General features: G+C 39.5%; 1 protein-coding gene across 3 annotated transcripts in view; it reads left to right on the top strand.

Annotated features, from left to right (window-relative positions):
- The window catches only part of thrap3a (thyroid hormone receptor associated protein 3a), a 47,867-nt gene extending 21,808 nt beyond the window's left edge, over window positions 1-26,059 (top strand). Inside the window, exons 1-11 of one of the 3 annotated variants that reach the window (XM_080500858.1) lie at window positions 9,342-9,482; window positions 14,246-14,390; window positions 17,872-18,807; window positions 19,145-19,837; window positions 19,945-20,120; window positions 21,205-21,316; window positions 21,628-21,712; window positions 22,988-23,169; window positions 23,298-23,481; window positions 23,601-23,744; window positions 24,523-26,059. In XM_080500858.1, the coding sequence (XP_080356984.1) occupies window positions 14,269-14,390; window positions 17,872-18,807; window positions 19,145-19,837; window positions 19,945-20,120; window positions 21,205-21,316; window positions 21,628-21,712; window positions 22,988-23,169; window positions 23,298-23,481; window positions 23,601-23,744; window positions 24,523-24,753 (2,865 nt within the window). In that variant the 5' untranslated portion in view covers window positions 9,342-9,482; window positions 14,246-14,268 and the 3' untranslated portion in view covers window positions 24,754-26,059. Of the gene's footprint in view, window positions 1-9,341; window positions 9,483-14,245; window positions 14,391-16,074; window positions 16,176-17,871; window positions 18,808-19,144; window positions 19,838-19,944; window positions 20,121-21,204; window positions 21,317-21,627; window positions 21,713-22,987; window positions 23,170-23,297; window positions 23,482-23,600; window positions 23,745-24,522 lie in introns of those variants that run through there. The other 2 variants (XM_080500859.1, XM_080500860.1) reach the window with 2 other exon arrangements.
- Window positions 26,060-26,493: the final 434 nt, after the last annotated feature.

Raw genomic sequence — 26,493 nt, 5'->3', positions numbered from 1 at the left:
AGGAGTATAAGTACCTGGGGATGTACATCCAGTATTGACAATAAACTGGACAGGGAGAAGAACACTAAAGCCCTTCACAGGAAGGGCCAAAGTCTATATTTTCCGAGGTGGCTGACTTGGTGGGGGTTGAGGTGGACTCTGTGCAGGTGGTCTCAAAAAAGAGGATCTGGTCCAAACTTGAATATTGACTCTCAACCCCTCCAACAGCAGGAGCACCTTCAGCAACAAATTCATACTATCGAAATGCATTAAAGAGTCACAGGAGATCCTTCCTTGTGAGTTTTGTTGTGCTTTTACTCTGAATTCATTTCCATGCATATATTAGCCACTGTTAAGCTATTCTATTCTATTCTATAATTATAAATGTCTGTTAAAAAATAAATAAAAAGTAGACTTTTCTATAATATATGAATACCTTTTTGCATACAAACAAAGGAACAACCAGGTAGAATAGAATAGAATAGAATAGAATAGAATAGCAAATAAGACAGAGTAAACATAATATAATTAAATATAACATGTACAAAACTCACAGTGACTAATATAAGCGTCCTGAAGTCCAGAAGTTATTATGCTACAATATTACTGGTCTGGCGACTCAAGATCAAATTGGGCTTCATGGCCTTTGAACTAAAATTAGTTTGACATCCCTGACTTAAATCATTGGCCGCTAGCATCTTGCCTTCAGAGGTTCAGGGGAGTCCATGTCAGGTCAGGTCCAGTCTTAATATTATAGCTGATCAGTCCACTCCTGGATGGAAAGGAAAAGCAGAAATTCTAAGACGATACAAAAAGAATTTATTACGACGTGGAGGGCATCTCCTCCTTTGATATCCTTCAAGTGAGAATAGCTTGTAAAGTGTGACCCACAGCTTGTCTTTCTCAGATTAGTAACGATGGAAATTTCCCCTGTCAGCTGCTACAGGCAGCTGAATCACAAATGCAACAACTGCTTTATAGTGTCACTATGGCAAAATCTCCGGAGACTTGCCAACGAGTTACCATCGTCATCTACTACACCCGCCTGGAGCATAATAAAACACCTCGGTCCCAGACTGAGAGGCACACTGTGCTACCCCACACAGCCCGATAGGATATCAAACTTAAGAGGCTGTAAAGCAACAGAAGGCTTTCGACAAACATGATCCAGTTCCTTAGTCTGTAAAGTATTTGGAGAGATGCCACAAGAGGTGTCATGTGGCCTTAGACCCCGACTTAGTTCACCTTCTGGCCATTTACTAGCCATCACTAGTTGTTTGTATTACCTTACCACCTGCTGGGTTTTCCCACTGAATACAGTTTCAAGTGATAAATCAAATCCCATTTGAAAGAGAAGTTATGCTCCCATCCCATCACCTCGCTCTGTGACTGCTTGGAGGTTCTTGCCAGTCATGTATGTGGCTCACATTTTTAGCACAAGTATTTCCAAATCCCTGGTTTACTGATTCATCAAAATCTCATCCATGGAAACCGTGAACACCCCCCCCCCCTCCCCCACACCCCCCTCCCCCCAAACCAACAATCCCCCATCTGACGCAGGCCATTCCCAACTGTAAATCCTACTGACCCAGCTGACGGTCAACATGTGCACACAACATTTACAGAGTTTATCTTGTATGAGACCAATGCAGTAGATCGTATGGGTCCTTTATTTAGAACTCCAGTGAACTTAAGATTTACACTGGGGTAGAACAGGAAACCCCACAACAGAAACTTTTTTCTTTTCTTTTCTGTTTTTCAAGATTTTGCTTACAGTTGGCTGAAACACAAAGGAGACTTTCACAACATTGTATGGTTTTTCCTACAATGACAATTTTAGTACAGTTTTTGATTTGTGCTGGCAGAAAACAATGGCTTTATTTTTTATTAAATCCCACCTGTGTTCAACAAATCACCGATGGTATATCATGGTGATTATGTGCAATACATTCTGAATATGAACAAATCCTGCAAAAATAAATCCCACTAAGTTACTGCGTTTAAAATTGTGTCCAACGTGTGCTTTCAATGCAAAAGGTATTTTTGAAAAAACATTCTCTTTGTTTCATAAACTGATTTTTTTTTTTCCTGTTCTGGTGTTTATTTCAGATCCACAGATGATGCAGTAAAACAAAGCTAATGGCTACTGGCTACCGTGACTTGATTGAATTTGTATTTGCAAAGACCATTGTGTTCTATAATTTATTAAAAGTAGTGTTGCTTATGGATATTTTTTGTGGTGAAAATTTCACAAATTGTTGTTAACTAAGGTTCAAAGCTATTATAGAATTATTACACACGCTATCCTATCGTCCTTTGTGGTACAATTTAGCAACAATATAAAATTCTTCTTTTCCATTAATTCATTTAAATAGATTTAGATGTTACCCTTTATTCTATGTAAATTAGAAGAGATGGAACGTTTCTATAATACACTTGTAAAAGACAACGAGGCATGCAGGGGGAACCTTTTGTTATTTCATTGTGATAGTGTTTAACAGTTAATATTCACCGATATTGGAGAAGATTGTGGGTCCTGTAGTTCTGTGACAACTTTGCATGTTCTCCCTTAGCATGCATGGATGTTTTCTCTCATTTCTACATATTGCACAGCATTTTCTCATCACCACAGATCCTATTAAACAAGTCTAATAACAGGAACTATCTCCTGACAGAGGGTGTGATGGGTGTGCATAGATTTAAGTCACCCAAGAAACATTGACAATGTGTTAATCGGTCCTGGAAACCTTCAGGCAGCCGTTTCGCCTACATGTCCATCCTGCCAGGCTCAGTTTGTGCATGTGTTGACAACAAAGGAGACAAGAGAGTTATCTATCATGCACTGGACAGGTGTCAGATTTCATGACGTTCGTTGTGACGGACAGAGGAGACATGGGTGGCAAAGTGAGTGTCTTTTTACTTTCTTGCCAAATAGAATTTTAAAGGGTGGCGAATTTGGATGAGAAAGTATGCACTGAAATGAACTGGACATTAGACCCCGGAATAAAATGATCGTAAACACTTGCATTTGACATTAATAGTAGTGCTGAAAGATTTACAACTGTTGAGAAACGGTTAACATTCAGTAAAGTGCCAACATAACTTTTCTATCAAAAACAGGAAACAATAAAGTTGCAGTAGAACATTTATTCAGTGTTGTGTGATATCAACTTGTTTGTTTGTTGTTCTGGCTCAGCCTCATTTGCTTTTCTTTCCGCACCATCCCCTAACCCAAATCCTCACTCAACCTGTGCTTATTATTATGAATTTAATCTTTAAGCACACTTTCAACTATTTTCTTTGTTTACTTTTTGAACCATTTTTTAGGGAGGCAAGTACAATACAGTTGGCAAAATGGTAATCGGATCACACAAGCAAGATCTGAAAGTTAAATTGACTGAAATAAGAAAACAAATTGTTGAATAACAGAATGGGAAATCAAGATGAATAAAACTAAAAACCACAAATGTAAACTTTAAAAAAAATTATCATTCAATCAGTCTATGAAATAGAACAATCTTAAAAAAAAAGTGACAACTTCCTTTAATCAAAAACTAAAGTAACGTTTTTGAGGTTCAAGACTTTCTGCGGCCTCCACCCTCAGATCCTCCAGCTGACTGTTGCAGGAGCTCACAACATGAAGCCAACAGATGGCTGTCTGAAAAACTGACAAAAACGTATTATGCAATTTGTTTTTGATCGTCAGACACATCAACAACGTGTTATTTTTCTGACATCGTTAAACCCAATGTTTGCATTTCCTATTTTCTCCACTCAGTATGTCCCACAGTCTGCAAACCTGGTTGGCATCATTACCAGGCTTGTAGATTGTAAATGCTGTAATCTGACAGACTCATTCTGTTGATCGGACAGTGCCGTGTCTTTTCCCCATGGCGTGTTGCTTTATCAGCGCAGAGTGGAAATGATTTGGTGAGTTGAGTATGGCTATTGTGAAGGACAAAAAGACCATTTGTCTTGAGAACAATTGGAGCTTTATTTTTAAATAATTAATCACTGAAAAAGCTACCTCAGATGAATACCAGTTCAGCCAGTGCTGGCGTTATTAGGAAGAATTTGGGTCTTTATGAGAGGTAACCACAACCAGATGGGATATGTCAGAGCTGTGTTATGCAGAGACTGGCAAAAGAATGGCCTAAGCAGCAGTCATTGGCTTTTGATGTTTGTTTTTTTTCACCTAAAACTACCCCTGATCCTGAAATGATATGTAAATATATAACAGGATAGAGATATGTGAGGACAGTGGATTTAGAATAAAGTACAAAAAATGAACTTCTTATGTGGTGACTTAATAAAGGCATCAGTAGCATATGGCTGATAATATAGCCCAGCCCATGTACCCAAGGGGTTTCTACGGGGCAGTTAGCTGAAGTAATGCAGAAGCTCTGTATGCTGATGGCTTGTCAGCAAAAAGATGGACAGCTCCAACAGGTGGGGAGGATATTAAGTAGGAGGGGGGAACGAATCCTTTTATCCAGGCACAGAGGGAGAAAGTGGTGTCAGAGGGTCTGCCTTAAAATAGCCCGCCTAGTGTCTGGACAGAGGAGATATGATGCAGAGCTGCTGAGGGAGATGAATGAGAAGGGCCCACCGGGGGACCCTGTAAGGTGCTAAAGCAGGGACAGCCAGGGCCGTGTCAAGGTGAGACACAGCCAGGAAAAACCTTCGCTCAGTTTGATTTTCGGCTTCAGGCAACGCTGATGGAAAGTGATCAAAAACCATCAGGTTCACCATAACTTTCCCCCCTTTTTACAATCTAACTTAAAATTGTGTCCCTTTGTTGTAGGAGTATACATATTATTAAAAAAAGTGTATGTGAATCTATGTTTCTCACCATCAGTATGAAGTGATAAAATACCGGTAATAGTAAAACAATTGTTCTTCATCAATAACGGGCTGTATTAGAAATGAGAATTTTGCTTACAACATGATAATAAGCCATTAAATAAATTAATATGTCAGTGATAGACGCGCAGTCTGTCTGGAGGAGTGATACTCTGCGTTCCTCCTGAGTGAGCTGGGTAAACTCAGGAGGACAAAAGCAACATAGAAGATGGATGGATAGATTAGTGTCAGTTTACTGAAGGGGAAACAGGTGGCAAACGATTCAGCTCATTAGTGTGACAGTCGGGAAATTCACAAAGTGCCGTTTTCTCCGACATCTCTTACTCAGTCATTGTAAACCTGAAACGGCCCACATCCTGTCTAATATTTCATGCATCATAAGCCTCTACTGAAAACTGTGATCCAAGCTGTGTCAGCTTCCTGGTAGTCTTATTTAAAATTAATCAAATAAGCAGGCTGGAAGAGTCCATTGTGCATAACCTGTTTGTTCTGGATCAATACACTCCCAATGCAAATTGATACCAGTGCCTTTTGCAACTAAACTTGAAGCATGGACAGACAGGGAGATGTATGATCAACAGATATATTCCCTCGACGCCTGCATGTAGTTTGAAAACAGCTTTCACACCAGGAGTTTGTTTTAAACTGTTGATTAATACATACAAACCTAATTCCAAACATGTTGAATTGATATGAAATGTGAATAAAAACAGACTAGAATACACAGGCAACATGTCAAAGTGAAGTCAAAGTGAAATCTCAAAGAAGTAATCTGTGAGAACATGAAATGCAAAGTGATCATGCCGTAAACATAAGACAGTGGAAGAGGCTGTTATGGCATTCGGTACAGTAGTGTTTAGGGATTATTAATTTAAAAGTGTATTGCACTGAAGTGGTAGTCATTGCATGTGTAATGGGCAATCACATTCACCGATGAATCCTCTTTTTAACAGTCACTTAATGTCTGGGAGGTGAGGGGACTCATTCTTGCCTGATGCAGGATTAAAGCTGTTTGATGCATTTTACACATCATTTACAAAAAATGCACGGTATGATGCCTCTAACCACAATAAATATGTGAAAAAAGAGACGAATTGATCTAAAGATGTTCTATCTAAAGATGTTCCATTCTGAAATGTCACTTTATTGTCAGAAACATCTCAAATTCAAGACATTTGCATATATAGTCAGACAATAATTAAAATCCAAGTCTTTTTTCAATCTAGACATCTTTAAAAATGCCGTGAAGCCAGTGAGTTAGAAAGCATCATTTCATTATTTACAGTCTATGCAGGAAAAATATGCCACTATATTATATTTCACTTGTCAAAAGTACTGACAATAAATCGGCTCCTAGTAGGGCTGAAAAGACAAATTCTCCACAGTGGAATGGTTTTGGCTGATTTGCACTGCAGACATAATAACAGCAATTTTAATGCTTCACATTCATGGAATAATAAAACACAGCAGCTGGATAAACAATGACTTCTGAACTACTGAAGCAGGAGAACAAGCTGATTTTGAGAAGAAGCCAACAGAGTGGCGATAAGAAATCATACAATGCATGACTCTACAAAGGATTATTTTAAGTTAAAAAAAAAAACAGATTTCTTTCTCTCATATATATATATATATATATATATATATATATATATATATATATATATATATAAAATTGATCCACATAATAAATTCTACATATCATCACATGAAATGATACAGAGTGATGTACATTTGAGGGGGAAGTACCAGACTCATATAGCATCCATGTTTAATCAATGAATAATAAACACTCCTGCTATTTAATATGACCCAGATGACGAGTAAATCCCAAATATTTAGAAAGTTGAATGGATTCAATGTTCCCACTGGCTTAGTCATGAATACGACTGTAATCCATTACTAAACTTGGTTTCCACTGTCAGTCACCCTTACTTTTCCTCTGCTGGAGCCACTTGCGACAGAAAGCCGAGTCAGAAAACACAGTTCATTTCATAACAATCAATCAACACACCAAGCTATTTAGCATTAATTCAATCCAAAATATGCTTTCATTTCCATCTTGGCAATACGAACTGGTTTTCCCTCAAAATAGTCATTGCATGTCACTGAATTAGCCTTTTGGGCCTCAGTGGAACCATCCAGCTCACTGTAGACCTGCACGAGGCATTTGATGGACAAGTTGATCAAATACTCATACAGGTAGCCCCGTCTATGTTGTGAATGCAAATTTTTAATCTGCAAATGTGAGCTGCTGTATACTAACAGATGCCATTCAAAGCATGGAAATGATAAACTGTACAGTGAGACGCACATTTCTTGCAGGTGTGGTTCCTCAAAAAACATGCTAAAAGGTAAACACAAACTATCCAATTGCAGGTAAATATACCAGATATCTCAAAGTTTATAATTTAGTTAAAGGCTATATAAGTCCAGTTAACTTACACATACAGGAGAAGTGTGCTCCCACCAGTTCATATCCCTTCTTATAAATAAAGATAAAGATAGATAAAAGACAAGTGCACCGTGATACAAAACAATAAGCCTTGATATCCTCTTAGTAAGAGCAATCTTATCTTGAAGGCCCACTACCTTATGGTTGAAGCAAGCTTACATTAGGGTATAAGGCAGAGGTCACAGCTGTGGTTGTGGTTTCCTGGCCAAAGATGGAACAAGACCAAAAAAGAAAGGTTTGCATTCTTTCTGACTTTGCTCACTGGATCAAGACATGTAAACAAAAGCTGGACAACTGTTGTGATTTACAATGACGACACATAACTTAAATAACTTCAACAACTTCAATCACTTAAATAACTTCAACAACAGTATTGTCAGCTCAGTTGAATGGATTACATTACACTGTAATACTGTGATTAATACTATTGCTATTCTTACCATCTGAAAACTGACCAAGATCTTTATAAACAAACAAATAAATAAATATACTGTATATTGAGAAGTGAAAAGGATGTGGAGCAAGGTTTATGGAACAACACTTGGGATGCTGACATCTGCTTCTTAAACTCTATATGTTTGCTTGTTTAGTGGGCACAAGGGTTTAGTCAGCAACATTCACACTTGACAAGTGTGAACACACATAAATGACACATAATAATAATAATAATAATAAAAACAGGACTTTAGACCCATTAATGTGCTGTAAACTAACGGCTGAACGAATAGGTTTGAAAGAATTCTACACAACAACAAGATCACTACCACATATGCTCAAGGATACCAACCAATTTAACGGTTTAACAGTATTTCATGTGGGGAGCCTGTACTTTAGTCATTATTTAAAGCTCCTAAAGAAAGGTAACAGACTTATTTGTAAGTGTAAAGTGGGGCACACAGAGTGAGATCTTGGTCTTAACGGTTATGCTCTCCTCACTTATGGTAATATTTCTCATTAAAAAAGTTTAGGATTTTTTTTATTTGTTATTTCAAAGATCATCAACACAATTGATTTAACTGCACTTCCAAATATTCTCTTATGTTGTTTTCCACTAAATATTGCAAATATAAATTACACATTAATATGTTCCTGGTTTTTTTCATAAATGAACAGAGATTTTATTAGAACTACCAAACATTAAATATTGTATCTGTATGTGTCTGAGTTTTTTTTCCCCTTTCTTTTTTTAAACAAACACAACAAAATAAATATTATCCATAAAACGAAGTGTTTTCTTAGCTATCAAAGATGAGCAACAAAATTGATTTGATCACATGTTTCATGTTGGGTTTATAGCCAAACATGGAAATGAACAATATATTGGAATAGAATTGAATAGAATAGACTTAATCCCAGGACATTCTTTTACAATGCTGCTCCACGCAGAGTAGCATATAATACAAAGAATAGAATGTTAAAATATCAAATGAGAATAAAAACGAAATAAGTAAATATTAGAACTTACAAAAGACTTAGAAGTGACCAATATATATTGATTTGAATACATAGACGATTTCTTCTGCTTTCATAAATCACTTCAACAACTTCAAATCTTCTGAAACTATTAAACATAGGATCATTTCCCTTAATAGCAACATTCTGTGCGTCCACATCTTTATTTTTGTCACGAGGAGGATAAATATGGTGGTACATTTGTAGAGTGCACGAGCGTTAATGTCACTATTAAACACCTTTTTATAAAAGTGTCAGGCAGCGGCCTTTAACACCTCCTTATAGAAGTGAGGCGGTTTGTCAGTACTCGGGCTGATGAGCACAGAGATTCTGCATGGCGTCTTTTTGAGTGCTTCATGAGCTCGTGTCGTCAGTTTGGGACGGTGGATCAACCGGTCAGGACTGTTGTGTTTCTCCGGTGAGCTGCTCGCTGCGCTGGATGTGTTTCTGACAGACTGCAGTGAAGGCGGAAGGAAACATGAGCCTCTGAGCATCTCAGAGCCGTCACACCTCCTCTCACACCCCCTCTCACACCCCCTCTCACACCCCCTCCCTCCCTCTCTCTCTCTCTCTCTCTCTCTCTCTCACTCTCCCTCTCCCTGAGCTCAGCCAGACTCGGAGGCACTACACGCGCACAGCTCAGGACACAGAAGACGAAGGACAAATAATTTCATTTTCATACTATATTTCACCCAATGTGACGCGACGACATTGACCGAATAAAAAAAAGCTGGTAAGCACTGATTTTTCCTTCATTGAACCTCTTTAATTCCAATAGGAAATTACATTTTCACATTAAGTATCATATGATAGAGTCTCATTTCATTGAAAGAAACAAGAGAGAAAAGAAAGCGTGGATTGGGTTGACATTGTTCTTCCTTTCTAAAAACTCACTGTTTAAATCCTTTTACAGTCAAACAATGCAACAAAATAACAGTTCTGCACATAGTCAAGTATATTTTGTGAAGTTGCTTTGTTTTCTTCATGCGTTTGTTATTTTCTTACCTTTTACCTTAAGCACATGGTGCTCATAAGGACAAGCCTGGATGATGATACACTGTCCATCCCAACCAGGACATGACACTCTGGCTCTGCTATGCTTTCTTTTTATAAAACCTATGCGCCTGTCATCCATATCACTTGATATTTGAGTGTGATACATACGTTGGCAGTCGACCCACAAAGAGCATGGTTTAATGGTTAGTAATTTTCTAAAGTGCATTCTCAGACCTCCACAGGACTGGGTGAGGACCTTGGGAAAATGAGCTGTTTATTTTAGCCGGTTGTATGACTGCTGCTTTTGGTGGTTAGGCCCAATGAGAGAATGCTGGTGGTGATTACAGGTTGAGAGTTAGTTGTCCCTCCACTTACAGTAAACAGATGCACTCATGAGACAAGTCTGCCATGCGCTACCAAAGTAACAAGAATGGTTCTGCTCATTGTTTCTGGAAATGCTCATCTGTTAAGTTTATTATGGTACAATGTGAATCTATTTCCGGAGATGTTTGAATAAACTATCTTGGACGCATCCTGTTGTATGGCAGGATCCTGGTTGAGGTCAACTCTCTTCAGCAAACACTGACTGCATAAACACCCAAAAACAACAAAAAGGTGATGGATGCTGATACTCTATGAGGCAGCATTAAGAGACATTTTGTCTATCTGAGCGACTTTGTCTGCATATATAGACTTAGTGAAGGTGAAAATGTAAGTTGTTTGAACAGTTTAGTCCAGAGGTGGACACTTCTGGTCCACAGTCCTGCATGTTGTTCTCCAACACATCTGAATTTTATACATATTTCAACACAGAGCTCCATAGAAAACTTGATTATGAGTCACTCATTGAAATAAATCAGTTAATTGGAGCAACAACCGTTAGAAACCAAGCAGCCACAAGTGCCCAGTGAACATATGGAAGTAGCTGGTGGCGCTTTAACTTCTTCTATTTGTGCAATATTCAACAACAACAAAATCTTACCTGCTTTTTATGACATTTTGAACCACAAGTGAACATTAATGTAGTCCATTTTGGAAATACTGTACATGATTAATGTGTAACACTTCATTTGCTATTCCCAACTGGCCAAAATAGAGAGGACCTTCAGCTGATGGGCTGCCTCTTATACACGAGAGAAAAACAAATGTGGTGATGACAGACAGCTGAGAGGAATGTCAGCGTGAGCATGCCTTTGTGCCAGTTTCCAAGCATGAATTGTCTTGAACGCATCACAAAATCTTCTGGCAGTTGTTTGAATGACACCGAGTCAGCAGTCAGCAGAAGTTAGCGGCAATTTGTGCAAGTCAACCGGCGCGCTCATCTGTCATTGTAGGTGATTAGCACGAACTAAAGTTACAGGCGATCTCTGCATGAGATCATTGTTTGTCTTTCAAGCGTTTGAGTCAACAAACGGCGGTTCAGCGATGCTCATTCAGACAAATGTTAATACTTTCTTCTTCTTTTTTTTTTAGCACTATCTGTAGCCTTGCCATCTCTCCACTGCCCCAACTTGCCTGTTCGGCGTCTTGAGGGAATACTAAGAAGGACTGACACATTTCAGTAACCAAACATTGTGCCAATAACAGTTGCTGTGGCTTTCTGAAATAGCCAGCAGGGTGCCTCGGGGGCACATATAGATAGCAAATGTGATTCCAGCTGCCACTGTGGCATCCTGGCCTTAATGATAGGGAGGTTGATTGAGTGGAGTCTTTCTTCTCGTACACTTTGAGCTGCGTATCAAGTTGCCGGACCATTGTTGATTGTGGCTACTTTTGCAGTAACATGAAATAAACAGCTGATGAGGATTACACAGCTGTCGTTCACCACTCCCAAAGGGAGTCCTAATGGTGTGTGTACGTGTGTGTGTGTGTGTGTGTGGACTCTCCTAAGTGAACTTTTATCCATGTGAGAGCAGCTCTGTTTAGATCAGTTAATGAAATGTGTCTGTTTTCTTTGCTTCTAGTGTTACTAACTTTACCCACCATTGTTTTATTTTCTGTGAGAAGTTCCTTTTATACTTATACAAGTATTTCTTCTTGATATTGTGTCCGCACTGGCCTTTTTCTTCCTTTTTTTTTTTTCAACAACATTGTTTTATGGGTTTTTGCTCAAAAATGTCACTGTACCTGTGATAGAATCTAAAGATCAACATTGCTTTCTGTTTTCTTCCTGTTTTATTATACTCTACTATATTTAATTCTATTCATTATCATACAATGTCTGAACTGAATCTGTGACACCCTGATGCTGACAGATCTGCTGCAGTTTGCAGTTACATTCTTGATAAGGGATGGTATACATAATAAGATTTAAGTTTTAGTTACTGACACAATTTGATGGGATCAGCTGTTGGTGTTGTGCATTGTGCACCATTTGTGTAAGATAAAAGCGAGAAACCGAAGAAAGAAAATGGAGCAAAACAAAATCCCTTAACACACTTATTTGCATTTGTCTGCCTGTGTCAGTTTGTGTGTAAAAATCCACTTGTGAGTGATTAAAGGCCGAGTTGGGCACTGGCTCTCTGAAAACCTAAAATATCAGTGATGAGGCTGCCAAACACACAATATATGTAAAGACAGCTGAACAACTGAAAGAGAGCTCAGTATGCAGCTCTCGAAATGTTTACTGTTCTTGCATACTGCAAAGAGCAAGTTCTGATGTGTTACTGAAACACCTCCAATGCAATAGTTACTTTGGATTGGTGACTGGAGCTTGATGCACCAGCTTTGTGGTGAGGTTTTCAGAGGTTTTGGTGAAACCATTTTCAGCAGTATGGAAATGTCTGCAACACAGATGTGTTTGTTTTAAACATTGTATTGCTGCTATTCCAATAAATGCAAAATAATCCACTGTAATTTGTCCACTCCAAGAACTGCTCATGAGGCCAAAGTCTTTTGTTTTATGGGGCCAAAAGTGAGAAAGCCATCACAATTTGTTGATGTTACTTTTTAGCCACTCAATTCGCAGAAGGGACACATCTGATTTCTATTTTTGAAACGAGCAGAGTAAGCAAAACGCTGCCGAGGCCGGACCCTCAGGAAATTATTCACTTAAAGCCAAAAACTACAAGCTGCCAGAAATGAAGAAACTGGAAAGTTCATGGAGCGCAAGGAGGAGGCAGGGTGGGGAGGAATAGATCTATTTCAATGCTTTCCAAAATAGTAGCAAGGATGCACTCTGGGACCACCGTGCACTAGCAAGCACGGCTTTTAAAATCCCTGTCATGTGCAGTCGGCAATTTCCTCCTTGCAAAGTCCCTGAAGATGACTCTCATAATGAAAGATCCATTATATGATCCGAGGAATTAACGCCACTCCGTAGATCGTATGTCACAGATAATGCCTGGTGGACCTTGAGAAGAATCCGACCCTCCTTCTATAGGGTTGCATCAGTGTGCTTGTGAGTCCTTTAAACTGAAAAAGTACCATGAAGTTTCTGTGCACAGGGTGTTCAGTCCACAAAAGCACATCTTTCTGGTGAGTTTCACAGCAGATCATTAACCACAAGCAAATGTTATATGCAGATAGAGCTGCAAAGGAAATAAGTCACATTTCCATCAGCCTGTTAGGATAATATTGGGTTTAAGTATTTAACTTTCAACCTGGTTTAACAGTAACTTGACCTTGTAATCAAATTTGACCATACTTAAATAAGCAAGGAACTGCAAGATTAGTTCAGTTTGAAATTCCACGTGAAGGTTCCACTTTTGTTTATAGTAATCTAATTTTTTTTTTAAGTTAACCAGGTCTCCTTTTTTTTTTTTTTTTAGCTAAGGTGTTTACTTTTAAGGCTTCAGTTACTGGGTTTAAACACTGGGTTTATTGGGTGTATCAGTGAAGGAGCCTTTAAACACAGTTACAATATCACTGGGAGTCACACTGCAAATGATTTGTACTCAAATAAATGAGTTTTAGATAAACAAAGATTTTAAATTATAAAATATATATTTATTTATGATCAACAGAAATGCAGAGATTAAAAAAAGATCTGAAATAGTTTAACTATAATTTTACACACATTCCACTGGAATAATCTTGACTATTACTCTGCTGCTATGGAGAGAATACGGAACAGGATTGGTTGTTAAGTATTGTTTTCAATGAGCTCAAAGGACAAGAAGTCAGGTGGTTGACGGAAGACAGCCCTCTATGCAAATGATAGGTGACTAAATAAAACTGCTTCTGTTTAGATGTCATACACCACACATTGCCGTCTTCTATTTTCACAGCTGTTGTGTTTCCTCACTTTGCTTTGGCACTGATGCCACTTTTGAAGCACATCTCAGGGTCTTTATCTTGGTTGGATTAAAAAAACTTTTTTTTATTATGTTTTACTTTGCCTTTTTTCTTCCACAAAGTTCCGACCTCTAGCTTTTTTGGGATTCGTTTTTCTGACCTGAATCGTTCATTTAGCCGTTCACTCTGACGACAATCTACTTTTTTTTTTTTTTTTTTTTACACAAGTCCCACTTGTTCTCATCCATCGTTTTTGTGCAACAGTTTGAAGTGGGCTCAATGCAGTGATGTCCAGAGCCACTAAATCAGCCTCCAGATCTCGGAGCCGATCAAGGTCCCGATCGAGATCCCGTTCCTCCTCCCGGTCCAGGAGTCACTCCAGGTCCCGGTCCAGGAAACACCGCTACTGGTGAGAATAATTCTCCTTTCAGAGTCACTGCACTGTGTTGTTGTAGTCATGATCTGCTACATATGGTTTGTTTACGATGCTTCTTTATGGACAGAAATGTGGCTCTAAAATAAGAATCTAGACACGTATTAAACGGGTACATATGAATGAAGAAATGTATCATTTGACATATTGCTTCACAGGGCTGAATGACAGCGTTGTCATATGATAAACTACTAGCAGGTGCAGCAAGTCAAGCTCTGCCTCAATATGCACAGACGTCAACACGGATAATCCCAAGATATCGTGACGCCCCTTTTCACTCAATTAGTAAACCTAAACTAATCTTAAAGAATTTAGAATGAAAGATGTCCTTCAGTGTTGGTTATGATAATGATATGTATAGACACACTCATGAACACACGCACATACACACAAGCAACAAAATAGTTTAGTAGTCAAAAAGTAGTTCCGTTATGATGTTATAATAGTGTTTTCTCAGTTTCTTTCCCATATGGCACCATAACTGTTGCCCTCTGCAAGATCTTGACCTGGACTTTATGAGTTCAGCTCTCATATGAATAGATAAAGCTGGAGCAGCATATTAATGGCTCTGAGTCTTATTCAAATGCTGGAGTTGGCTTCTGTACTCAAGAGGAAATTGATGTTTGAGAAAGAGTTCAGCTGCCGGTCCGGGAAGCTAAGTTAAGCTATATTATTATTCTTGTGCAGTTTTTATTAAATAGGAAAACGTTGGCCTAACCCTTTACTTCAGTGATATATAGATATATTTTAGCATGGCTTTAATCATGAGTGCAGCATTTGTTGTTTGTTTCTTTCCTGGAGCCAACCTGGCTGAAGGGTTATCTGCTAACTCTGAAGTGAATTTGGATGAAACAGTGTGGCTTCACTCTGGTGCGTTGGCTGTCGCTTACAGAGTCATTGTGGCATGGCAATAAAATCGTGGGGTGGCTTATTTCCTGGCAGTGTTGCAGTGGATATTAAAATTAGCATTGAAGAAGGGACATGGAAGGAATGTCAGGGTTTATACTTCCTGAACCCACCTTGCATGTGTGCAAATGGATCTGTGGTAATGCAAATGAGAGTGGAAATAGCACTAAATGCACAAACAAAGTTGCGTTTGTAGAATAAAGAAAACAATAATAATACATGCACATTGTTCTGTATTGTTTTCCAGCATGTTATGCATTTTGAGTTTCTTCAATGAGCACATGACATAGGTTGGGTTGTAAATAGTTACATGCTGTCAAAGTTGGCAGTAATAATTGAGCAGTAAACATTCCCTTCAAGTGTTGCTATTGCTTTTGACATGGTCACATCAGTGAATGGAGTCAAAATTTGCAGAAAATTATTATTTTGAGAAAACTCTTAATTGAAATAAAAAAAACAACAACATGAGCTTCAAGTTAAAAGCAGTGACCATAGTTTTAGTTGGCAGGTAAATAAGTGCATCCTCTCTGTAGTATTATGGTTGATCAGAATAATAAGAATAATCTAACTTTATTTATACAGCACTTTTCAGAATAGTGATTTGTGTCTTAAAAATCCCTCATGAAACCTCCTTAATCCAGTTGCAAAGTCTCTGAAATTGGCAAGCAGAGAGTGAAAGGATTCAGGGAGATGTTTTTTTTTTTTCCTCTCCCTCTCGTGTTCCATGTGACTCTGTGCTCTGCCAGAGCTGGCCAGAGTAGATGCAGTGTCTGTAGCTCAAACTGCGAGTGTGCAGTGCTGCTCAGTGCACCGCTGCCTTTAATCGCTCTGTACTCCAATGAAAACACATAGTAGGTAAGTTATGGTACTTTTTTCTAAAACTAAAAAAAACCCACAAAAAAAACAACCTGAGGATGTAGTTTGGTAAATGCATTTGCTCTTTGCTCTTGTTATTTATAACATTGTTCTGTAGTGTTTTGATGTACTGTGGAGATTTTGCATGCATTTGTAGTTTTTTTAATACATTGAAATTTTGTGGAAATGAGATTTCTATGTTGTGGAAACTGTGAGTTGTGTCTAGTCAGTGGAGTTACACAAACTTTTCCGGAGATGTAGTAGTTGAATAATTACTCAAACAGCACAGCCACTTGGATGTCTACTCAAAGTTCAACACATTGAGTCTCAAATTCAGGAGTGGATCGTTTCAGACGATGACTTGAAAGGGCTTCAAAAGAACATGTTTGCACTATTAAATCTAATTTGAGGAAGAGAAGGGAGTACTGTGTCATAGTTATAGTTTGAACATTGTGTTGAAAGGTTTTGAGTCTTGCATGAGCTTCTATTTTTTTTTTTTTTTGTTTCCTTTCAATAGTACTGTAGAGACACCTTGTGGACGAGCATGACCCTGCAGCCAGGCTGCGCACCACACTGTGAAATCTCTGCACCAGACTCCTCTGTGGGCTTTTCTTTGACATGGAAACGCACGTCATAGTCTTAACACATGTTTTGCCAGTTCCAACTGAGTTACGGCTGGTGGATGTAACTGCGCTAAGATATATCATGTGTTAAAGCGTTTTACAAAATGTATGTCTTTTCCATATGTCGTGTTCTTGTGGTTATGGTTGTTAAAACGTCTGGAGCTTCCAACGTGTCTGTTCAGTCAGAGTGTCATTTGATGCTCTTTGCCAGGGGTGGACATTTCATTTTTTTGCCGGGGGGGGGGGGGGGGGGGTGGTTCATGAGAAACTACGACATGAGAAGCTACTGTTCCTGCTCTGCATTACTCAGGTTGTTGTATTTCTTTGTTTGTTTTTGTGATTAATATCAAATATATAAATAGAATCTTTCAATGCACCGAAGAAGGATAAAGGTAAAACTACAAACATGAACTACAGACACTTTGTGGAGCAGTTCGTGAGAGCCAAAGGTCTATTATGTGGCCTCTAGGCAGTACGGGTCTGCTACTTGATGATATTTTGTTGTTTTCTTTTAAAAAAAAACCAGTAAAAAAAAAAAAAGCTTTTCCAGCACATATATGCATCTATACTGAGTGTAAAGCATCAGATCTTTTAGAAGTACTGTGTAGAACTGTTGCAACATTGAATGGCTTTCTTGAAATGATAACGAAAAGCTTCATTTTCCAACTGTATACACATATTTAATCCGTCTGTACTTCTATAGCTCTTTTCACAACTCTTGGAGAAAGTTTGGTTTCATCAAAACCGACAAAAACAAAACTGGCTCAAGTTATTACAAAGCATTTTAAAACATGAGATTTGCTGATCATAACCTCAAACATATATATAAAGACAATAAATGAAATATCAGATTGTTTTAACATCTCTGTAATGCCAGTCTATCTTTTTTTAATTTTATTATGTGTTCATTACTATCTATAGAACAGTGTTCACAAAGCCAATTCTCCTGACGAAGTACTGTACAGGTGATTTTTCATTCTGAGGCTGGAACTTTATTTATTTTAACTTGGATCATTTCTTTTTTATTCGGAATTAACCCTGTATATTTCTGCATCACTTTCATTTTGTCCTAGCTCTCGGTCTCGGTCTCGGTCTCGATCTCGGTCACGTTCAAGATCTTATTCTCCATCTCACAACCGGGAGAAGAAATACCCGAGAGGATACCAGAACAACCGGGAGTACCGGGGCTACCACCGCGGCTTCCGGAGGCCTTACAACTTCAGGGGCAGGGGGCGAGGCTACTTCCCCCGTGGACGCTACCAGCGTGGTGGTGGAGGCGGTGGTGGAGGTGGAGGTAGAGGTGGGGGCGGCGGATACAACAACAACCAAAATTATCGCCCCAACTGGAAGAATTATAAGCAGAATCCTCAAAAACAACAGCACCAGCACCAGCAGCAACATAATTCACGAGGACGGTCGCACAATGTGCAAAAATGCTCAGGAAGCCCTCCTAACCGTAGTCACCCCCAGCACTCTGACCGGTCCTCCACTCCTTTATCCAGACACTCACAGCAGTCTTCCTCCTCGTCACACTCCGCCTCCCCTCCTAAATGTAGGCCAGCTTTGGTGCTGGCCAGCCAGAACTCCAAGGATGTGAAAGAGGAGCAATTTGCCTCCCAGGAGATCCAAAAGGGAGGAGGGGGAGATGAGGAGTCAGCGGAGCGTGTTGGGTTTTTGGCAGGAGAAGCCAAGGAAGGAGGCGGTGGGAAGACGGAGGGGAGCTGGCAGGCTGTGGCGGACTACAGCGGCAGTCTGAAGAAAAACAGCCCAGTGGTGAGCGCCACTGTTACTGTTGGTCAGAACAGCCCCACTACTACCGAGGCCAATCCTCCTAAGGTCATAAATGATACAGGCAATGGCGCCCCCGCCAGGCAGATGGACTGTAGTTCATCTGCAACAAAGTCAACCCCACATGGAGGTCTAAATCCGATGCTTTCCAGCTTTGACTTCTTCTCCAACGAGGAATACCTCGATGGAGATAGAACTGCGATATCCATCGCCTTCAGGAAGTAAGACCAATTTTACTCTTCATTCCAGCATTGCATTAGCAACATAAAACTGATGTTCGAAGTTTATTTCATATGGCAAGTTCATGATTTTATTTTGGGATTTTTATTGGCTTTGCAAACCTTGAGTGGCTTGAAAGATTTAGGGATTTGGCAGGGATTACAAATATTTGCCTATAGAAAACAACATTCCAGTTTTATTTCCAAGATTATTATCTCTTATTGTCATAACTTAGATACTTGTCTAGTGTTTGTTATTTTTAATCATTCCTGAATATCCATATTTAATTTGCCGTCCTCTCAGCTAGACACAGTTCTTTCTCTTTCTTCCCATATTTAGGTTTTTGGAGGAGCAAAACAAAAAAGCTAAATCTGCTTGGGAAAATGGCAAGAACACAGAGGCTAATGATGTGGACACGGAGCAAGGGAAAGTAAATGGCAAACCATCTACGGTCATTTCGGAGTCGTTATCAAGAAAACGCAAAGAGGACAATGACAGTGAGGTGTCTCTGAGCAGCTTTTTGAAAGCTCCTCCATTTCTGCCTACTGATGTGGAGGAAGAGGAGGAGATGATCATCAAGCCACCATCAAAGTCTCTCCACAAGGACTGGCACAATGGGGACGAGTCCCCTAAGCCAAAGACGAAGGTCACTCATTCGGCCCGAGAACTGTTTGAAGAATGCTTTGGCAAGAGACAGAATGCAACCTTTTCACAGTTTGCCAATAGCGACCTTGAAGCCATAGCGGAGGAGATACACCGCAGTGGAAAACAGGATAAAGCTGCGGCCATCGCTGCTGCTCTCGCTGCGAGGGAATTCACAGGAAAATATGACGAACTGTCCTCACAAATTAGTTGTCAGGGAAGGAAGATGGTCAAATCTCCTTCTATCTCATCGTCAACTCCACCGCCAAGGAGAAACTCTGACAAAGAAATGTTCCTGGTGAGGGGAGAGGAGGTCCCTCTCGTGTCCTCAAGAAAACAAGAAGCAAAGGTCAATGTTAGAATGGAGCTCTTCGGAGATGGCCTTTTAAGGTGAGCACCGTACCGCAGTGTCAGATCTGACAGAAGTCGCTCTGATAGAAGTATTTTACCTTGTTGAGGTTTGAGTGAGAACAAAGGCTTTTTTTTTGTCGTTTCAGCTCTTCGAATATTTTAGCCGAAGAGCGACAGTTGTCTCAGGATCTTGTGCAGGCCTCAAAGAAGGATCAGGAGTTTCGCTCCATCTTTCAGCACGTTCAGGCTGCTCCCCCGTTACAGAGGTGTCCCTCTGAACTGTTTGCTCAGCACATTGTTGCCATTGTTCACCACATCAAAGGTAAGTTACCTCAGTGTCTGGCCGTGCCATGCCATAATAGTCAATCACAAACACATTTTCCAGTCACCAAGGAAAAAATTTAGTTTTCCAACATTATTTTCAAAAAATTAACCAGTAAACATCATCATCACCATCATCATCTTCAGTGAAACTAATACGGAAAGTATATCATCCGCACTGTGTAAATTTTGTTTTTGTTTCTCTATGAAAAAATGCAATGAAAACCGAAATTACAATAAAACACAGTAAGGGACAAAAAAAGAAGAAAGCAGCTGATAAAATACGGCATCTCAGCTGTTTCAGAACATTAGATATATTAGACCAGGGGTGGAGGACCCTGGTCCTCGAGGGCCACAGCCCTGCACGTTTTGCATGTCCCCCTGCTTCCACACAGTTGATTGCAATGAGCAGCTCATTATCTGGCTTTGTGCTGAAAGTGGTGATGAACCATCAGGAAATTCAGTGGAGGGAGACATAGAAAATGTGCAGGACTACAGCTCTCGAGGACCAGGGTTCCCTACCCCTGCATTAGACCATTATTGTCATTAGACACTGAATTTCATTCTAAAAATTTATTTGAAGAGCACAAGTTTAATTTATAACATCTATAGTGTCAAATGGATTAGGCCAGTTTTAGATTGTATTTGAACTGAAATGTCAAAATTATATGAAAATGCATTTGATCCTTTTGAAGTTTTTTGCTCTTTTGCTCACCAGGAAAGATTAGGTTGCACAAGATATCCCAAACATGTATTGTTATAACAAAAACAGAACTGTGATGAAATATGAGTCAATATACTGAGCATTGTAGATCCAATGGAGATGGACATCAGGTGCCAACGCACCTGGACTTGAACCTGGAATTCTCAATGTGAGCTGAGAGGGCAGACCACTATACTACCTTGCAGTCCCAGTTTACCCAATAACTAATTCAAAGTAGCAATATCAGTTTCAGATTACGCAATTTTAATTTCTGGTCGCACCTTGATTCATTCTATACAGTAATTCTGACGAGTTAGCCAAAGCCCAACAACCAGATTCTAATAAAACCATAACCTGGATTTTCTACTATTTACCTCGACAGCTCAGCACTTTCCATCTTCAGGCATGACTCTAAACGAGCGATTCACCTTGTACCAAAGACAAGCCGCAGAGAAGGAAATGATGAAGCCCAGAAAAAGCCCAGAGATACACAGGTAGAGTCGCCTATTGAGTGACCCCCTCACCTTCAGTGTGCTGTGGCTTCACCTCCTCTTTTAACAGCTTTCAGGTATTTCTTTCACCTTTCCTCCCTGATAATCAACAGATTGTCTTGGCTTTTTTTGTTTGTTTGTTTTTATGCTTGGTGGAGGTCAATTTTATTTTCCCCAGCCATTTGTCTTTTCTTATTTCTGTTTTGATGTTGTTGCCCTCTCAGAGTTACTTTCTGTTTTGGCACCACGACTCGGGTTCACGAGCTGTCCTTAAATTCTCTTGCCTGAACTGTGTGTCTCTCTCTTTCTCACAGGCGAATTGATGTTTCACCAAGTGCTTTTAAGAAACACTCTCAACTTTTTGAGGCGATGAAAAGCTCAGAGGATGGCACTTACAAGGTGACTGAACATTTTGCAGTATGACGTATGGTGGGGGAAAAAAAAACAGCAAACGACAGCAAATGAGCGAGCGAGCAAGCCAGATGCCCTTAGAGTCTCTCTCAAAGCCTGTGGCTTTCCTTTGAGCGGAGATGCTCAAAGTCTGAAAGACGCAAATGCAAAATGAGGCCCTTTGACTTTGTTGTTTGTTAAATCGCCTCACACAGTGAATTGATTGTATTGCGGGCACAAGCCTGACCACGGCTAATGAATCACATAAGGTCAGAAACGGATACCTCTGTGCCAAAGCTGTGCAAAGGACTCTAAGCAATCGCCTTCGTAAGTATTCTTTAAAACATAAGGAACGGAAATAACAAGCAAACAGCAAGCACTTTATGCAACTGTGCTTTTATTTACATACTGTGTACAACTTCATAGCGTTTTTTGGAATTGATGCACATGGATACATTAGGTTAATTTGAAAATGCAGAGGAAACAAATATAACTGCACTTAAATCATGAAGAATTTGTATATTCCCCAGAGCATGTGTCCACACATCACACCTCCTTCCTCCTATGCTGTCAATTTACAATAAGGCGAGACAATATGAAATAAAGACGCGATAATGTTGCAGAGCATAGCAGCGAACATACGAGTAGCGATAAAACAAAATATACAAGTCGATGACAAACTGTCTCTGTGTTTTGAGATTGGAATAATAATGCTCCTTCTTTTGGGTTTAATTTACACCAGCTGTGATTTTTTTTTTCTTCTAATTATGCATGCATCTGCAGTTCCCACAAGCAGCATCTAAGACACAGAGCAGTTGGGTCGATTGGTTTCCTGAAATGTTCCATGAACACTTAACACCATTAATGAGATATTTAAAGCCATACTGTTTAGATATATATCCTTGCAATGATATGTTAGCTGACTGTGATAGACTTTGACATATTAGAATGTTTAGTTTGATTTGATCCCATATTTAAATTGTTTCCTAAAATACTAGAAGAAGTCACTCTTAAAACATGCTCTGGTGAATGTTTCAGATTTTGTGAAAACACTATAAAACTACTGGTTTGGCCCTTTAAGTACACTGGAAAATCCACTCCAGAATGGCTTTAATGGTTTTATTCATGCCAGCTGGCTGTAACCTGGTTTCTTTCTCCCCGTTTCTTTTTCAATGGACTCACTATTTAGCTTGCAAACCAGCTTGGCTGAGAACAGACTGATAGCATCTACATGCTAATCCAAAGTCTGTCCACGACGTTGTCTTCTGTTTTGATTTGACTCAGGACGGCGGGGAAAAAATGAAAGGTGACCCCACGGACCTCCGCTTGGATATTGAGCGCCGTAAAAAGTATTCCACCCATGACAGCGATCATAATCAGGGTCGGGGAAGAGATATCAGAGAGTCCCTGGATTCGAGCACGGAGAGATCTGTGGAGAGGTTCTCTAAACACCACAAGAAGTCCAAGTACGTGCCAATGCCTGCAACTCTACTGTGTCAGTGTGAATATTTAGAATAATTCTGCTATTTATATAGGTTATACCTTGTCATATACACACCTGAATTGAAAGAATCTTTTTGTTTTCCCTCTTCAGAAAAAGCAAGAATAAGCGCTCTCGCTCCAGTTCATCCTCATCTTCCTCATCCTCCAAGTCTCAGAAAGAAGAAGCTATACCTGCCGAAAAGCCAAACTCCAAAGATGAAGGCTATGACAGGGTCCGGATGGCTCAACGAGAGTCACCAGGAGACGTGGAGAGAGGACGGCCTCGAGGAGGATTTGTGAGTTTAACTGGGAACTGCTCTGTGAAGCATCAACCCTGTATTTGACTTCCATTGCTTGTTTTGTAGCAGCAATGTTTGCCCATTTTTAATTTCTTGCCAATTTTGTATAATTTCAGCAAGTAAAAATTCGTGGAAGAGGCTGGAACAGAGGAAATTATCAAGGAAACGGTTCAAACAGTAATGCCCTAAACATGGCAGTGCAGCCAGTAAATGAAGACTGGGACCCCGAGTACACTCCCAAGAGCAAAAAATACTACCTGGTGAGGATGATCTCGCCTATTCTTTTCATTAATGCTTGCTTATTCTAGACTCTCGTTATTTAGTAGTCGCATATATTTGACTATTTCTAACATGATAGTAAACAGAGGATATAATATATAGCAGCACAATAATCTGTGATCATTTTTAAAAGTGATTAGAATCTGAATAAATTGCAATTAAATAAAAATTTGATAATAAAGTTCCAGACTGCTAGCCTGGATTTCAATGATTACTTTGTGTGTCTCTGTGTTACTGTGAACAACGCCCACCGTTCCTTGACACAGGAGAGGGCCGTGAATGAATTGAGATACGTCATCGAAAAAAAATCAGTTCTTTATAATTTGGTCGTCTTCTTCAACCACGGCACCTGCTGTCAGGATGATGAGACTTATGAAAATCGACTGCCCTCAATCCTGCATGTTACTGTAGCTCTTTGCTGTAGAAAGACTAATGACCAATCAGAAGAAATGTGGTACTTGGAGAGAAGGACGTGTAATGTATTTCGGACAGATGATGAAAGGAAGAAAAATATAAGACTTGTCTGTGTTTATCATGTCTACACAGTAGTTTGGTAAGATCCATCTTAATTCAAACCATCCCAAACAAGCAGTGGATAGCTGCTGTCGTGCTTAGTGGCCTTGTCAAAATGTGATGATTTGGGTCAGGATTAAAGGGACCGAGGAGACGGCAGATATGCAAATAATTAGCACAACAGGCCTCAATGTGTCAGCTGTGTTTTGCTTGGAATATTAAATGACCTCATTTCCCTATTTTCAGCACGATGACAGAGACGAGTCGGAGTGCAAGTGGATGGACAATCGAGGGCGAGGACGGGGGGGCTTCACACGCGGCAGGGCTCGATTCATCATCCGCAAAGCCACAGGGGGAAACAACACCAACAGTCTCAAGTGGGATAAGTTCCCTGACTGCGAGGATCTACGTGGCCCGCGTGAAGAGGGAGCAGACCAGGACCATAAAGGAGACAGAATGAATGGAGAGAATACTTGAGATGGTTAAAATTCACTTCACTTCTCTCGTTTGTTACCGCGTGAGCCGACTCAGTGATGTCATCCACCTCAGTGGGTTGATGAATGCAGATTTAAGTCTTTTTTTTACTTGGCTACCGCTTTGAAAACTCTGATGCCATTTGTCTTGTCGTAGGGATAGGACTTGACAAAAGCATTTCCTACTCCAGGCTACAAATTGTGACTAGTAGAAGCACTGTTTAAGGGTGAATTGATGTTTCTCATATTAGAAAAAGGAAAAAAATAATAAAAATAAAAAAAAAGTTTTTTGTTGCATTTATTTGCTTCACTTGCTAAACTGACTTCATTTTATGCAACAGTTTGGCAATTAGATGTTTATTGTTTGGGAAGTTAGAGAATTAGTTCCACATGGGTCATGCCTATTGAATTTGCATTAGCAAAAAGTGCACAATTGCAAATGTTTATATGAGCGTGTGGCTTTTACTTGCGACTAAGAAGACTACAAGATACATTACTGTTAAACGAATGGGTAATTTTCAGCTCCGTCTTGCTTGGATTCAATTTGATAGCAATAAGCATTGTACATGATGATGTAAAACATCTCTCCACATGACCCTGACCTGTCAATGGGACCAAACTGTACAGGGTCATAGGTTGCACCTATATGGTTTGTTATTGTATCGCATCCAGCCCGTTTACAATACAAGCTTGGGGCACATTCAACTGTCCAAGGCCAACTACCTGTACATTTCACATGTTTTGTTGTCAGATTTCTATCCTTCACAGCAGCTTTTGCTTGATCTCGAACACCACTTCAATGTATAATATTGATAGTGACTGGACTTTCACCCTCAGAGACATTCATGGTAGTTTTTGTACCCGTGTAGACAGGATTGTGACTTTGATTGTAACTGAGACATTTTTTTTTCTGTTGTTTTTATGCAATATTTTCTCCAATGGATATTTTATTAGTTTTGTAAATTGTGTGCAATGGTGTCAACATAGTGATGAAAACGGTCTAAAGATGGAACACAAAAACATTTCTGGCACTAAACTAAATGTTTTTATCATTATATCATAATCTTTAAGCCCTCAGGCTTATTTTTGGCAAATTTCTCATGAAGCTGAAAACAATATTAGAGTGCCTTTCACTGCTGTGCCTTGCACTGGTCTTACTTGTACACTGCAGGCCTACAGATTGAGATTTACAATAATTGTGGCTGATTTACAATAACATGTGGCTGTTTTCTTAGAAAATGTTTCCTTTGTTAAATAGTTCTCACTGTTTTCTTTCTTAGAGACTGTAAATTAAAGAAACACTGATTACATACATGTGTGTTTATTTATGTCCAGTAGCTTCTCTACATGCAATACAAGTTTATATTATGCAAATACATCTTATACGAATGTGTATTCATTTCACCATTCAACCCACACCTTCGAGATGATAATGCAAAGCAAACTTTTATATTTGTCTACAGCTAAACTACCACTAACCAATATGCAAATTTATGCAAAATAGAGGGCAAGACTACGATATTTGACCAGCACTGATCAATATAGCTGCATTAAATATACATGTGGTTTGTTTATGCATGTGGATATGAAGGTAAACATTGAACATATGAATCCAGGCTACATTTCCTCTTGGAAGCGTAGATCAGATCAGGCAACAGTATTGAAGGTTGCCAAATGCAAAGTAGGAAAGAGGATAGAGCCTTAGATGAACCCCTGGGGGACACCGGTGCAGATCAGCGTTGGA

Source organism: Blennius ocellaris, assembly GCF_963422515.1.
Source record: "Blennius ocellaris genome assembly, chromosome: 8".
NCBI classification, from domain to species: Eukaryota; Metazoa; Chordata; class Actinopteri; order Blenniiformes; family Blenniidae; genus Blennius; species Blennius ocellaris.
This window is presented reverse-complemented; position numbering and strand designations above follow the sequence as displayed.